This window comes from Anolis sagrei, chromosome 1 (genome assembly GCF_037176765.1).
Source record: "Anolis sagrei isolate rAnoSag1 chromosome 1, rAnoSag1.mat, whole genome shotgun sequence".
In the NCBI taxonomy this organism is placed as follows: Eukaryota; Metazoa; Chordata; class Lepidosauria; order Squamata; family Dactyloidae; genus Anolis; species Anolis sagrei.
In genome coordinates, this window is record NC_090021.1 from 129,428,301 (window position 1) to 129,445,843 (window position 17,543).

Here is a 17,543-nt window from a genome sequence, read left to right on the forward strand (position 1 = left end):
TTACAGTACTGCAACTCCGTAGAGTCATCTTAATGGCTGAAAGAGAATTGGAATCTGGGTTTAACCTGACTCTTGCACTTGAATTACTTAGACTTCATTGGCTCACACAGGGAAAATGCCACTGAAAGAAGGGAAATAATGAATCTCTCACCCAACTAGGACCAAGGGAGTAAAATGGATCTACAATACCTCCTTCAATGCTGGAGGAAACTGATTTATGATTGTTACCACAATTCCTTTTCTTCATCCTGCAACCAGCAAAGAAGATTCCTTTTAATCTGTATGATTCTCCTGCAACACCCCATTTCAATGTAGGATTTATATACATACTTACAATGTACGCCTTAATACAATCTTTTCTATTCCTCAAGAGGATTTTTTTGTCTACAGGCTACAAAAGACAAAACATTGCTCTTGTCTTGAGGAATAAAAATTAAAAGCAGAATGTACAATCAAGTACTCTTTCCACGACATACCAATTTTTGCTATAGAAGAGCATAATGCCCAGGATCCAACTGGAGAGTAGAAGGGCAGCTCCACTAGATTGCTGCATTCAACATTGTGGAAACAGATAACACCATTTGGAAACACAGTAAAGAACTGGATACCTGTGCGCACAAGTATCAGGAAAGTCAAGCTACTCACACAACAATGTGGTATTTAAGGAGTTTATCCAAACAGGTCCTGGCCCCTAATTATGAGCTTGAACTAATTCTGAAGTAAGAACTTAAAATTAAACAACATCACTTTTAGAAAGACAGTAAATACATCTAATGGAATAAATCCTTGCTCAGCCTAATCATTCATGCACGGAAAGGCTTCAAACCTACCATAAAAACCAGACTGAATACTTGCATCATTAGAGATTCTTTTCCTTCATTTTCGGGAGTAAGATGAGAGATGATCAAAGAAAGGAGCCTTTGTCACTGCACTTTGCATGTTAAATGTCCTAGGTAGGCTAATCTGTCTTCCAAACTGATATCCTTTTCACACTAAATGAAGACTTTGCCAGCACATTTCAACCTGTTTTTCTCACTGGTAATATTGAGTTTGAGAGCCAGCCAGCTGTGGTGGATTGAAATACCTACTCAGTCATGGAAACCCACTGGTGACTCTCAGGTGATCCTAAGTCAGAAACAAGGAATACAACTACAACTACAACAATACTTGGTTTAAGAATATAAGAAGACCCCATGTTGGATCACAACAAAATATCTTACCCAATGTTATGTCCACACAGTGGCTGAGCTGCTGTATACAAGAAGGCCTGTCAATAAACCACCTCTGACTCTCTTGATATAAATACATGTAGGAGAAAGAAAAGCTAAGTGCTGTTACTTGAAAATATATTAATAAAGGGAAACTTTACTATCATCTCAAGAAATGCATATTAAATTTTAAATCTGAGAATTCAGTAATGACCTCTACTGGTGCAATGCACAGCAATGCAGTGACCATAGATACTATGAGAATATACCCCTATATATACACCCCTAACACACAATTCTACTGATACAACATGGAGGCATGTCTTCAATGATAATAAACTTTATCACTACTACCACTTATTTAGATAGTTCCATTTAACTACATGTGACATTTTACAAAATAGAAGAAGAAACCCAATCAAGGTCTGCAATCTATTTTTGTAAAGGAATATGAGAAAGAAAAAGTAATACAGATGTAACACTAGTACAATACAATTGTAAAACAATGTATACAAATATAAAAACCAATATAATGCAATACAAAAATTGTGGCAAGGCCTCATATGAGAAGTAAGGTGGCCTGTTTATGATACCTGGATAATCTGCAGTGTTTGATCAGTCAAAGAATACCTAGAAGTGCTGCCAGATATGGAAACAAATCAGTAGCAGGTAGCATCAAGGGATCTAAAGCATCAAGAAACAGCTCTGTCAAAAGGAGCTGCAAAATAGGTAAAGGAGATGGTGGTGGCTGCAATCATTCCACAGTATATCCTTTGAAAGACACCAAAAGTCGCATACTCTTTCCTATCTACCCAACACAGTACGGGATCATTAAAAAAACCCTGGAACTATTAAAGTCCAGTCCAGGATCTTTTCAAAAGCAGCTCCTTTTTTTACTACAAGGAAAGAAAAGATTGAATCTTTCAGGTTCCAGTGCTGTGCACACAAAGTTCCTATTCTATTTATGTCTGACTCTTGACTATCCTAGTCCAGAAAAAGTGCCCACACTTTCCATGATTTTTAAAAGACTTTAAAGGACCATTTAAAAATTTAAATTATTCCATGATAAAGGATTTTTTTGTCTATCATTCCTTGCAAAATCACCCTAAAGAAAGAAGTTGCATAAAACCATGTTCTGGCCTTTATAGAAGGAGATATAACAAGGCTTTTGCAGAGACACATTACAAGAGAAAAGTAAAGATTCAAAAAAAATCCCTGACTAAAACTGTTAAGATACAGTATTTTCTCTAGGTTGCTTATTTACTGACAACAAGCATGTGGTTTTCATAGCAGTACACCTTGAAAGGGACTAGAATAGCCTTGGTTAATTCATAACTTGAGAAATAAAAAGCATCTCATCAACATGCTTCCTAGAAGTATGCATTCTTTCTGTTCTATGTGGGAGACAGCCACCACTTTAAGAAACAGGTCTCATCCTTTGCATAAACATTTTGCTTTCAAAAATGGACGTGGGATAAAATGGTTATCAGTATGTAAGGATTACCACTATGACACAGTCCATTCCTTTTTAACAAGTCAATTTTTTTTTTATAAATACCACTGACTGGATATACAATCAATTGTGGCCAGAAACACACATCCATTCATTCATTCATTCATTCATTCAATCCATCATTCATTCATTCAATTTATATTACACCTTTTTCCTGAAGGGTACCCAAGGGTGCTTGTCTCCATCCTTCCTTTCTCTCATACATATTCTTTGAACTCCCTATTTCCACTCCAACTGCAGTCAAAATACAGCTTTAAAACACCAAGGCAGTCACCCATCCAAAAAAGAGAAAACAAGAGGCTGTGATAAGCTCGTCTCCTTGACAAATGTTTAGGCTTTTCTAGGATACAGAGTAAAATCCAGGCAACTGAGCAAGGTGTCAGCATTTCTTCTTTCCTGCTGGTTTTGACTCTTTTTCTCCCTTCCCTCTCTTTTGTTCATTCAGCCTCTCCCTATGTTAAAGGTGGCAGAAAATCACATTCATTCATACTCATTATCTCCCTCAATCTCTCTGTACACAAACACACACATGCATGCTTGGTGGCAGGAAGAGGCAGGTCCTTTTAGCAACTTAGGCACACAATGATAGGACTATGTTGTTGCAGAAGGCGGCACATCCATAAGACCCATCCAATCCTTCAGAGCCCCATCCAACAGTAGGGCTTTGAACAAAGCTTTATGACTCCTGGAGGGCACCCTTACTCTGGGCAAGTCCTCTTACAATATGTCACTAAGTAATTGCAGGCTACAAGCACACTTACACTGAAAACAACTAATGAATGTTTTAAAAATCACAGCACACACACACAGACACACACATATATAGCACAGAAGCTTTGAGATCCACACCCCCAAAGTCTCAATGTTATGAATGTCATATTTTAAATATCTAGGTTTTTACAGTTCTGGAACAATTGCACATATGGAGATGCATGCACACACACTTTTCTCATTAGACATATTTGCTACGAAATCGGTACCCGACACTAAAAAAAACTACAGAAAAAAGATAAAAGTTACACCATTGTTCTTTAGGAAAGCAATTGAGATTGCTACCACAATGTCAACAAAGATATCACCAACTGACCCTGAAGTATCAATGCTATAAAACAGGGAGAGTAGAAATTCTAGCCTTGAAGGATTTTTACTAAAACCCCAAGCTGTATGAATGAAGCCCAGATGAAAAAGACCAGATCAGGGGACATACATGGGGTAATAGGCATGCTATTACTCCAGACCTTGGACTCTAACAGTATAATTGAAGCCAGAAAATGGTTGTTGTTGAGCTATTGAGTGCTGCAGACTCACCAAGTCAATCACAAAGTTTTCTTGGCAAGGTTTATTCTTGTTTGTCATTGTCTTCCTCAAAGTGAGACTTAGTGAGTTTTCAAGGCTGAACGGGATTCAAACCCTGGACTCCTGCAGTACTAGCCTAGCACTCAAAACACTAGACCACAGTGACCACAGAAAGTAGGAGCTGTTGTAGAAATATACACTAGGAATATTCAATACTAGATGTTATAAGTATAAATTCTTTTTCTGACCTTCTGGTCATTTCTGACTTATGGACACTCTAACGTAAATCACTATATATTTTATTATACAACTGTATATAATGGGAATTGAGCATTCACATATTTTGGTATTCATGCAGGGTCCCAGAACAAAACCCCAGTATAGCAAAGTCATCACAGTTAGAACTTTTTTTAACATTGGTTCCTATTTCTACAATGCATATGCTAATAGTAATGCTCTAATTAAGCTGTACTATAATTTTAATATTTGGATACAACCAGGCCATAGCCAGAATTTCGTTTGGGGGGGGGGCTGAATTTTTTTCAGGGGGGGTTCGGAGGGGCTGAGATTTTGGGGGGGGGTGAGTCTGAGTGAAAGAGGGCCTAGCCTAACAAACCTTATGAATAAACATAACAGTTTAAATAATGCACCAGTAAGGCCTTTTCGCGAACCACCATGAGAATTTGGGGGGGGGGGGGGCTGAAGGCCCCCGAGCCGCCGCCCCCCCCCCCCCGGCTACATGCCTGGATACAACCATTCCATTCTGAAATTTTTCACTTGCGCACATGAAATCATCATTAGGTACAGATGGGCTCAATGCAATCAATACGAGCATTCACTTTGCATAGAAGTTGAGTTCTGGCACTCTCACAGAAGTTACAGCATGAAACTTGTTCTGGGGGAGAGCGGGGAACCACATCTATTATTTTAAAAAGGAGTTACTGCTTTGCATTTCTATGTAATCTATTAATTACCCGCAAAGAGTAGCACACCCAACACCTCAACCACACCTGATTTTTTTAAATGCTCAAATTCCTCAACTGCTGGAACTTTTGGCATAGAACTTTTACCCCACACATTGTCCAGAACAATTTGTCCAGAAGATAGAGTAGAAAATTTAATTTGTTCTCTACTCTATCCTGCTCTTTTGTATCTACCAGAGTAGCTTTTCCCCTCCACCAGCCTAGAAGCTTTACAACTTTGTCCATCACAGCTGCCCATTTCTATGGCAACAGAAAAGCAGCAATGCTAGCAGAGATTTCTGTATTCTACAGTCACCAGGGTCAAACCGAACAAGAGCAAAACAAGGGGCCTACAGACCCCTGGAGCACGCTGGGGTGATCTACCCTGGAAAAAGGCATTACAACAAATGAAAAAGGCAGTGCCTGAAGACTAGGTGGAAAGTTTCTCTGTTTTTTAACATGCTAAATAAGTCCACTGAAGGCATTTGTAAAATGATCTGCTAGAACAGCTCCACAATGTGACCTGTTTTCACACTGACCAATAAAAATTAAGGGGGAACGAATTCAGCAAACCAAATCCAAACATAGTAAAATAAAGTAAAGGTATTTTGTATAACCAGTTTCACACTGTCTTTCTAATAACATACTGATAACCAATAGGAAAAGCCCAGAAAGTTAACTGTATTATCAATCGTTCTGATAACACTCTTAGATTATGAAATACCTTTTATCTTTATATTCTTCCTGAAAGCATCTCAGTGAAAAAGAACACTATTTTGTCATTTATGAGATTTATTTAAGTCCACTAAACAAGAGGAGTATAATGAATGACTCAGTCCAACCCCAATTCAGTTCAGGCGAGTTACAAACATACGACTTTAAAAGACTCATAGTTAAGAACAGAGGTGAGACAACAAGAAGTGAGAAAAATCTACTGTTCAGAAGAGAAATTCATTTTCCCCCCAAAATCCAATTATTACAGGGACAGAAAGTGAAGTGAAATCTTCTGATCAGAGGCAGAGAAAGCAAAACGAACACCGCTGGGGTGTTAACCCTTCCCTATGCTATCCAAAGCATAAATACACACACGGGTGGGTCAAAAAATAATGGCGCCATCACTAACTTTTCTGTCTTTCACAGCTACTGGACTATCTATGCATGATTTGACAGAGGTAACCTTACTCCACTGATACAGTCTTTTCTTTTTCTGATTGACTGATTAGAACCTTGAATCTGAAACTAAAAGAAAGAGTTGTCATTGAATTTCTGGCAAAAGAAGGTTGTGCACCTAAAGAAATCCGTAACTGCTTGAAGAATGTTTATGATTTGGCTCCTTCTGAAACCTACGTGGTTTCAGATTGAATGACCTGAATGACATTAAAACAGCTTTAAAATCATGGGTCACAAAGCAAAACCCTGAATTTTTCCAAAATGGTTTTGATGCCTGGGTTAAACAATGGCGGAAATGTGTACAAACTGATGGCAACTATGTTGAATGGTAATTATGGGTACAGGGCAGTTCAAGCTATGATCTGTAGCAACTTCTTCTAACTTGTTTGTAACTTGAGGACTGCCTGTAATTCAGTTCAAAAAGTAGCAGAATACATCTTATCAATAAAATAGCCTTACCAGTATTTCTGCTGCTTTCCAGTTTCCACCCATTCCAGCATTGTAAACCCTAAAATCTGTTGAGGACCAAAGAGTACACTTTGGAGGCAGTATAACTCAATACAAACCTTCAATGAGTTAAATTAACCATCATAACTATTTTTAAATAAATGCTAAATGCTTCTGAGTGATCTCAATGTCTTTTGAACATTCGCCATCTAGAAAAATGAAAAGCAGGAGTGTTTTACATCTTAAATGGTATAATGCATATGCATCTTAGAACTAACTATTAGTATGACCTTTCACCCAAGCTACAATCCCAGTCAGACCACATATAGACAGAGTTTAGTTTCAATACTTTGCACAAAACACAGCTTGACTCAGAAATGAGTCACAGGCCATGCGCTTCCTCCTCAGTTTCATGCTGGATTTTACTTTCAGAAATTCTGACACAACCCAGAAAAGGTATGCTGCCTTCTTCTTTCATTTCTCCTGCAGTCACAGTTTCATGCAGTACTTAATGCTAAGCAAATTTTGCCATGGCACCACCAAACTGGAAAAATGAGATTAGCATTTGTCCTCTCCAGCAGAAAAAGAAAACAAAATGATTTCAGACTCCTTTTTAAAGGAAAAGCCACAGGCGTGGTTTTCCATTTTGGATGTCACAGTGAACTAAACTTAGCATTAAATTGAAATTTTTGGAAAAAAGAAAAATAAGGAGTGAGTCTGCCTTATTTGAAATGTATCAGAAAATGAAAAGATACTTCCCTTTATATCGCAGACACAAAGCTTAATCTCTTGTTTTTCATCACAAAATGGGTTGTTACATTATCAATGAGCATTTCTATCTAACTATAACATAAAACATGTTACTTGTACATTACAAGCTTTTAATTTGTTACATGTTGATCTTCTATCAAAACCTGCCCTTCAAATCATAGCTCAAACATATTTTTTGCTACAAATAAATCAGCTGCACATAGAACATTGGAAACACCTTTTCCTTCAGGAGAGCAAAGCATGGGATGCTATTGCTTATTCACCTGGCTCAGTGGTTCCCAACCTTTTTTTGACCAGGGACCAGTGACCAAGGACCACTTTGACCAGGGACTACTCTCCAAAATTAGTAGCAAAAGGGTTACAAATCAGTTTCTGGTCAACTTTAGACTCGGTTTGGGAGTGCTGATTCTGAAAATTACACGGGATAGACCACATCAGCTCTAGTTTCTGATACTGAACATATGCCATGGTCAGTGACAGCGAAGGAGTGGCAGGCAGCTCAAAAGGAGCTGAAATTAAATAAATAAAGGAAGGAGGCTCGCAGACCAGATTTTCATCCTCTTGGCCCACTGGTAGTCTGCGGCTAATAGGTTAAGAACCACTGACCTAGCTGAATATTAAGTGCCTGTGTGTATTTGCCTTCAAGTTGTCTTGAAGGTGATCCCATGGATTTCACTGGGGTTTTTTAGTTAAATAAAACTTCCTTCTTCTGAAATATAATCTATAATACCGGGCATTCATTGACAGTCTTCCATTAAAATACTAGCAGGGTTTCATGTACAACCTTTCACGTACAAAATTATTAAAACTATTGTGCATACAATTATCTTTAGGCTATGAGTATGGGATATAAAAGCAGTCCCCAAGTTATGAACAAGATATTATTTATTTATTTATTTATTTACAGTATTTATATTCTGCTATTCTTACCTCGCAGGGACTCAGGGTGGATTACAATGTACATATACATGGCAAACATTAAATGCTATAGACACACAACATATATAGACAGACACACAGAGGCTATTTAACATTCCAGCTTTCATGAGGGTATTCTGGCCACCAGGGGAGCTGTCGCTTCACTGTCCATTTGTGACACTGATGGAGTACTTCCTTATTCTTTTACTTGCTTGCTGGAGATTTTATGGTACCGTAAATTAGTTAAATTAGCCTTCCCACATAAGTGGTATCTAAATTTCCTACTTGACAGATGCAACTGTATTTCGGGCTGCAAAAGTCGACAACAAGCTACACAATGGTCAGAAGTTCACTCCAACCCAGGCTGGCTTCGAACTCATGACCTTTAGGCAGCTGACTCTCAGCCAGCTATGCCACAGTCCTGGTGCAGATACTTTATGCAGGTTTGTTCTTAAGTTGAATTTGTATGTAAGTTGGAACGGGTACATTTTAAGGTGTAACTCCAGCCAAAAACCCATCTTTTTTAGCTTTGGATAGCATAAGAAAGTGTTAACATCCCTGTGGCATTTGTTTTGCTTTCTGTGACCCCGTTCAAAAGATTTCACCTCACTTTCTGTCCCTGTGAGAATTGGATTTTGAAAAATTTGGCTTGTTGTAGAAACAAGAATTGGGAGAAAGCTTCAATGAAGACACCTTTCCTCATGATCACTCTTTCAAAAGTGAATTTCCTTTCCGAGGAACAGATTTCTCACATTTCCTGTTGTCTCACTCACGTTCTTAACTATGAGTAATTTATAAGTCAGATGTTTGTAACTCGAGGACTGCCTGTATATGAAATTAATTTCATGTTTAGATTTAAATCCCACTTCCAAGTTATCTCGTTATGTATTATTATGCAAATACATGTATCCCAAAATCTGAAATAATTCTTGTCCAAAGCATTTCAGATAAGGAATAGTCAACATGGCGACATTGGGAAATTTTTTAGCTGTTGTCCACATTTACTTATGATCTAAATAATTTGAATAGTCTATGTGGCAACACCTACAATCGTTATAATTTGTTTTGTGCTACACTTCATGCAAAACAATCAAAAGATAGTTTTTGCTTGCTTTTTAAATCCAGAACCTGCACAAAAGTTTTCACAATTTCAACCTACATATGAATATCAAGTTTAATCAAGCCTGTTTCATAGCCATTATTATTATTATAAGCACTTTACTGGTAAATGAACAACAAAAGATTTCCCTGCCCTCAGGCTTTTAATCTAGTGAAGACGTGACACAAAAGAAAAGGAAACATCAGTGAGGGCAAAATTTACTTCCAGCAGATACTGCCTCTTCCGCTTTCTTTCTAGGGCCATAGCAGAGGCAGTCTGGTGGAGGGAAGGCCTACCGTAACTATTTTTCAAATATTTGTGCAGGGTTAATCACTGAATCATGTCAAAAATATTATGAAAGTATTTTGTTTTGATCCTATTATCACATCAGGTTTGGCAATTATAATCAAGTATGTATAACTGATATGCAAAGACTTCAAGTTGTAGTATACGTACCCCAATACATGTTTAAATACCTAGTCAAAATTAAGGGCATTGTTCCCACTGATTTAAGCAGAACAGTATATCAGGAAAAAATAAAATAAAAAAGTTATTTTCCTCAAAAGATCATTTTCCACTGAAATCAATAGGATTTAGAAGTCTATAACTTTGACTGGTTTATCACTCTGGGCAGCAAAATTCCAATTATGCACAGACTAGGCAGAACGAGGCTGTCACCCCAGTCAGTCAATGCTGGAAATGCCAAGGAAGCTATTGGAGGAAACTGTTATGAGCCACACAGTTTGAGCTTTGTTCTGAAGCTAATCTGCTGGCTTGTATATTGTCACTGTTCTATTGTCAGTTTTCAAGAGAGATTCTGCCATTCCAACAGACTTTTGTACATACAAAAGAATCCATTTTTTATTTTCCTCTGAAACAGAATGTCTTCAGTCAGCTTTACATACAGAACAAAATTGTACTATATTCGAATACACCAAACCCATGCCTGACAAAATATCACACAATGAAGTGCTGTATGTGTATCTATATAAACAAATACAGACAACTTCAATTATGTCCCTTTTTGTCCATTTTTCCTGCAGACCCACTGACTATACCTTGACACTGAATTCAGAAATTATTCAACTTTGCTTTAAAGATGTTACACAGAGCTGTCTGGCATCCCTAAGCTATTACCTGTTACACTGTTTTACACTAAGAACTACTGATGGTTTGTGTACAGTGAGATCTTTTGTTTATACTGGTGCAGCTTGTTATTAGCTTAGTCACAGCATGGAGCTAAGTTTCCAGTTTGTTCTCCTGAGCAACAGTAGGTCCATCCAGCCTGTCTGAAATAATATTTTCAAACAATATTTTCAAATCTGCAGAGTGCATAAAGGATTTTAAAGGACTATTTGCAGATCCATCATCTTGTCACTGTGTGACAAAATATATAACCCTGAAAAAATCCTTAAAATCAATAAATATAATTGAAGGCATTCTTAGTAGCCCACAAACTGAAATTAAAAACCAAAGCTCTCCGTTTAAGCTCTTTAAATTGAGGTACCGAGCATACCTCAGTTCCCCCACTGGAAACAAACACTTTTCTGCTCTACAGGTAGCTTGCAACATCTATGAACTTTACAATCGTGTAGTATTTTCTAGCAAGACGCAACAAGAGACAAATGTGTAAATACCATAATATGTTTTACAGTATATCCTCAGGAGATAACTTCAGAGACTTTGTGTAGATATGTGAAAGTATAGATAATCGCAAACCCTATTATTTTCAATGGGGTGAGCTATGGGGTATCAAGAAGAGGATGAAGCTTGCATAGGAGGCACTAAGTGCATAAGTAAACAGTGGATAAATGAACACACATATGTTGATTATATGGTTATGGGGGGCATACTGTATTTACTTAGAGGTGCAGAATAAATCCTTGCTACTTGTACAACACACTCCACTCATGAATTACAAATGGTTCAAGCCCCATCCCTACCTCAAGGCAAGCTAGAGAAAGGAAGTATTGTTATATCCCTATCAAGGTCATGCTGGAACAGATGAAATTCTAAGATATTATAAACAAACAAGCACACTGATCTCATGGAGGTCAAAGGAAATTTCACCACAGGTTCCTTTCCGTCTATAAAACTATTCAGGGGGACTTCTGATTCCCAGGTATACTATTCTAAAGTCTCTCATTTAAGGCTGTGTACACAAATTATACATTTCTCTGTGTTGCTTTCAGAAAATAATCTTTCTCAATGATACATCAGTCGTGGTTTTAAAAGAGCAGGTTATACAACTTAATTGTTTACCCTTTCTCCCTCCATCACCTGTAGCCAAAAACAGTCAAAAAGCAAAAAAACATTATAGTAAGGAGAGGCACTCTGGAATATTTATTCTTATTGCACTGCCTTTGGTACGGGGAATCTGCTTATCCAATGGTTTTTGTTTTAAAGAAGGAGGGTGAATGGCCCATCCTTTAGGATGTGTACATGTGGAATATAACAACACAATACATACCAATAGTAAATATACAATAGGATGGATGTGCAAATCCAGAAATCTCCCCATCCTTCCCTTTCTTCCAAGTGTCTTTTTTGCTTCCACCATAGCCCACAGACACTATTATTATTAGTATTATTAAGCCACCTCTTCCTTTCATTCACACATCCTTCTCCTTTGCCTCCAGCACAACTCAGTGAAACCATTATTGCTACTATTGTTATTGTGGCATTATCTCTCCTTCCATCCACACATCCTGCCCTCAGCACATGCCACTGAAACTATTACTATTATATCTCCCCTTCCTTCCATCCACACATCCTTCTCTTTTTCCTTAGCTCAACCCAAAACTATTATTATTATTTTTGTTTCCTACATTTCATCCACCCATCCTTTTCTTTTGGCACAACACAGCCCACTGAAACAATTATTAGTAGTACTAGATTTTCCCTTCCTTTCATTCATACAGTCTTCTCATTTTTCCCCAGGGCAGCCTACAGACTATTATTGTTATTACATCTCCCCTTCCTTCCGGCCAGCCTCTTTTTCTTTTGCCCCCAGTGCAGCCTATTATTATTGTAGCTTCCCTTCCTTCCATCCATCCAAAGATCCTTCTCTTTTGCCCCCACGCAGCCCACATATATTTATTTATATCCTACTTTTATCTTGCTTTCATCCACACACACCCTTCCAAGGCTTCTCTTCTCCCACTTAAATTATTATTATTATTATTATTACTGTAATTTTTAGTATTATTATTATTAGATCTTCCTTCCATCCAAATATCCTTCTCTTTTGCCCGGAAAGATAATGATATTTACTTATATCCTGATTTTATCTTTCTTCCATCCACACAAACCCTTCCAGGCTTCTCTTTTGTCCACTTAAACGATTATTATTATTATTATTATTATTATTATTATTATTATTAGATCTTCCTTCCATCCAAATATCCTTCTCTTTTTGCCCAGGATGATGAGGTGATGGTATTTATTTATATCCCGCTTTTATCTTCCTTCCATTAACACGCACCCTTCCAGGTTTCTCTTTTGCCCACTTAAACTATTATTACTATTATTAATACTATTACTATTATTATATCTTCCTTCCATCCAAATATCCTTCTCTTTTGCCCAGAAAGACGACGATGGGGAGATTATATTTATTTATATCCCGCTTTTATCTTTCCTTCCATTCACACACACCCTTCCAGGATTCTCTTTTGCCCACTGAAACGACCATTATTATTATTATTATTATTATTATTATTATTATTATATCTTCCTTCCATTCAAATATCCATCTCTTTTGCCCAGAAAGATGATTATGATATTTATTTATATCCCGCTTTTATCTTCCTTCCATCCACACACACACTTCGAGGCTTCTCTTTTACCCACTGATGATATTATTATTATTGTAATTATTATAATTATAATTTTACTGACACAAAAAACAGTATGTCACAGCAAACGAGATATATATGCTGGATTTTGTATCACAAAATCGCAAGTCGAACACTTCCCAGGTGTCTAGGACTGTGTTATTGTTATTATTATTATATCTTCCTTCCATCTCTTCTCTTTTGCCCAGAAAGATTATGATGATATGACATTTATTTATATCCTGCTTTTATCTTTCTTTCTTTCTTCCACACACACCCTTCCAGGCTACTCTTTTGCCCACTGAAATTATTATTATTATTATTATTATTATTAGATCTTCCTTCCATCCAAATATCCTTCTCTTCACTCTTGCACAGCAAGATGGTGATTAGATCTTCCTTCCATCCAAATATATTTGCCCTCACTGAAACTATTATTAGTTATTCCTTTGATTCAAATATACTTCTCTTCATTCTTGCATAGCAAGATGACAATTAGATCTTCCTTCCATCCAAATATATTTCTCTTTTGCCCTCACTGAAACTATCATCATCATCATCATCATCATCATCATTATATCTTCCATCCAAATATATTTCTCTTTTGCCCTCACTGGAACTATTATTATATTATTATTATTATTATTATTATATCTTCCATCCAGATATATTTCTCTTTTGCCCCCACTGATATTATTATTAGTTATTCCTTCCATCCAAATATATTTCTCTTTTGCCTCCAAAGAAACTATTATTATTATTATTTATTCCACCCAAATATACTTCTCTTTTGCCCTCACTTGAAACTATTATTACTATATCTTCCTTCCATCCAAATATACTTCTTTTGCTTCCACTGAAATTATTATTATTATTATTATTATTATTATTTATTCCATCCAAATATACTTCTCTTTTGCCCTCACTGTAACTATTATTAGTTGTTCCTTCCATCCAAATATATTTCTCTTTTGCCCCCACTGATATTATTATTATTATTATTATTATTATTATTATATCTTCCTTCCATCCAAATATTCTTCTCTTTTGCCCTCACTGAAACTATTATTATATCTTCCATCCAATATATTTCTCTTTTGCCCCCACTGATATTATTATAAGTTATTCCTTCCATCCAAATATATTTGCTTTTTGCTGTCACTGATATTATTATTATTATTATTTATTCCACCCAAATATACTTCTTTTGCCCTCACTTGAAACTATTATTACTATATCTTCCTACCATCCAAATATACTTATCTTTTGCCTCCACTGAAATTATTATTATTATTATTATTTATTCCATCCAAATATACTTCTCTTTTGCCCTCACTGAAACTATTATTATATCTTCCATCCAAATATATTTTTCTCTTTTGCCCCTACTGATATTATTATTATTATTATTTATATCCCGCTTTTATCTCTTGATTGCAAAAAGGGAGCCTTGTGCACGGATTTCTAGGCCATCCCAGGCAGCATCTCTGCAAAGAAATGTTTCAGAAGAGCCCCACACACAATAACAGTAATAATAATAATAGTAATAATGTGGGTGACTCTCTGTTGCGTGAAGGTGGGGCTGTTGGGGAAGTGCTGAGGGGAGAAAGGGAAGAGGGGGATGGGGTGCGGAGGGAATGGCATCCTTCCTTCAGCCTGCCTGTCTGTCTCTGCAGCCCTCCCCATCCTCCCCTCCTTGCTTCCTCCCTTTCCTTCCTCCAGGCCTGGCTCTGCCTCTCACCTGGTCTATGGGCAGCAGGACGGCGCTGCTGAGGGGCTGCAGTAGCGTGGAGCCGGTGGTGGCCATGGCGAAGCGGGGAAAGCGGAGGAGCAGCAGCAGCGCGGCGGAGGAGCCTCTTCGTCCCCGACCCTCCCTCCCTCCCACCCTCCCACCCAGTCGCGGATGCGGCGCCTAAGGAGGAGGGCCCGCCGCCGCCGTCCCTTCTCCTCCCTCAGAGCATCCTCCCCTCAGCGCGGAGGGAAAACGTCCCAGTCAATCGCTCCTCGGCGAGAAGAATCCCTCACAACTCGCGCCTAAGTGACACCCGGGAGGCCCAATCCCGGAGCGGGGCTGGAGGGACAGCAGAGACAGGGGGCGGGGCCGACGCGCTCTGCCCAGCCGAGAAAAGGGGGGGCGGGACCAAGCGGCGTGCAATCCCGTGGCGACCCCGGCGATGAGTGACAGGCGGGAGGCGGAGGCGTCCCCCAATAGCTTGCCTGTGCAGAGATTGAGGGTCTCTCGTCCCGCCTCTTGAGCTAACGGAGTGAGCCCCCCCCTCCCCCGTTGATGATGGTGATGAGGGAGATGGGGCCCTGCTGTTCTCCCCCGGGAGGAGGGAGGAGGAGGAGGCTCGTGGCAAGGAGGGAGGGAAGGCGCGTGGACAATGGAAAGGGAGGTGGGGCGCGCCCCCAAAGCCCTTGCAAAGAATCGGGCCGGGATTGGTTCCTGGCAGGACAAACCACAGGCCGAGCCAGCCTTTGCGTGGCGGGCCACCACGCCCACCCCCTCCCTCCCTCCCTGGCTTGCTGCCATCCATTCTCATCCATCCAAACCCATTTAGGGGGTCAAGCCACCCCCGAAAAGGGTGCCCCCCAGGCAGCAACCGGCCGAGCATGGAAGCAGCAAGGCCATTGCAACCTTCACACCTGCCTCGAACAGACAAGAGTTCTTTCCCCGACCCTAGATATTATTCCACAGATATATTCCAGGCAGGAAACAATCAGGGCCAGCTAACACCTCCCAACAAAGGATCTCCAGGCAGAAAGCAGCCAGACCTTGAAGCTGCAAGGCCATTCAATGCTAATCAAGCCGGCCATTTGAAACATTCCCACCTGCCTCAAGCAGACAAGAGTTCTTTCTCCCACCCTGGACATTATGCCACAGATATATTCCAGACAGGAAACAATCAGGGTCAGCTAACACCTACCAACAAAGGCTCCCCCAGGCAGTAAGCAGCCAGACCTTGAAGTTGCAAGGCCATTCAGTGCTAATCAAGGTGGCCATTTGAAACATTCACACTTGCCTCAAGCAGACAAAGAGTTCTTTCTCCCACCCTAGACATTATGCCACAGATATATTCCAGACAGGAAACAACCAGGGCCATCTAATGCCTCCCAACAAAGGATCCTCCAGGCAGTAAGCAGCAAGACCTTGAAGCTGCAAGGCCATTCAATGCTAATCAAGGTGGCCATTTGAAACATTCACCCTTGCCTCAAACAGGCAAGAGGTCTTTCTCCCACCCTGGACATCATTCCACAGATATATTCCAGACAGGAAACAATCAAGGCCAGCTAACACCTTCTAACAAAGGATTCCCTGGGCAGTAAGCAGCCAAGTCTTGAAGCTGCAAGCTATTCAATACTAATCAAGGTGACCATTTGAACCATTCACATCTGCCTCAAGCGGAATAGAGTTCTTTGTCCCACCCTGGACATTATTCCACACATATCTTCCAGACAGGAAACAATCAGAGACAGCTTACACCTCCCAACAAAGGATTCCCCCATGCAGTAAGTAGCAAGACCTTGAAGCTGCAAGGCCATTCAATGCTAATCAAGGTGGCCAGTTGAAACATTCACACTTGCCTCAAGCACACAAGAGTTTTTTCTCCCACCCTGGACATTATTCCACGATATATTCCAGACAGGAAAAAATCAGGGCCAGGTAACACCTCCCAACAAATGATTCAATGCTAATCAAAGTGGCCAGTTGAAACATTCACACCTGCCTCAAGCAGACAAGAGTTCTTTCTCCCTCCCTGGACATTATTCCATAGATATATAAACCCCACTTGCCTAGTTTCCAACAGCTGGTAAACCGGCTGGGATCTCTGGGAGTTGTAGGTCAAAACACCTGGGGACCCACAGGTTGAGAACCACTGTGCGACGGGGCAAGCCCTGCCAAAGAAGCAGTGAAACAGGAGCAAAGAGAAGAAGCCATGTCATTGGACTTTATAAGAACAAGGCTGTTTCTGATGAAGTGAAAGCTCAATCAGTGCAAAATCCACAGACTCCGTGGCCAGGATATGTATTTCCTGCGGAGAAGAAGAGGCATATCAGATTTCAGCCTAAATGGTTCAACAGATTTCCCTGGCTAGCCTACTCATTTCATCTACAAGGTGTGCTCTGTAAGTAGTACGACTATGTGGCGTTTGGAGGAGAAGTTGAGCATAAAGTGACAAATGCAAGATACTCCACTTAGGCAGAAAAAATGAAGTGCAGAGATACAGAATGGGGGACACGTGGTTCGAGAGCAATATGTGTGAGAAAGATCTTGGGGTCCTCGTGGACAACAAGTTAAACATGAGCCAACAATGTGATGTG

The 17,543-nt window shown here is 39.5% G+C and overlaps 1 protein-coding gene across 1 annotated transcript in view; it reads right to left on the reverse strand.

Annotated features, from left to right (window-relative positions):
- Positions 1–15,081, reverse strand: part of MBOAT2 (membrane bound O-acyltransferase domain containing 2) — an 84,605-nt gene extending 69,524 nt beyond the window's left edge. Inside the window, exon 1 of the mRNA XM_060787871.2 lies at positions 14,962–15,081. Within this exon, the coding sequence (XP_060643854.2) occupies positions 14,962–15,027 (66 nt within the window). The 5' untranslated portion in view covers positions 15,028–15,081. The remainder of the gene's footprint in view (positions 1–14,961) is intronic.
- Positions 15,082–17,543: the final 2,462 nt, after the last annotated feature.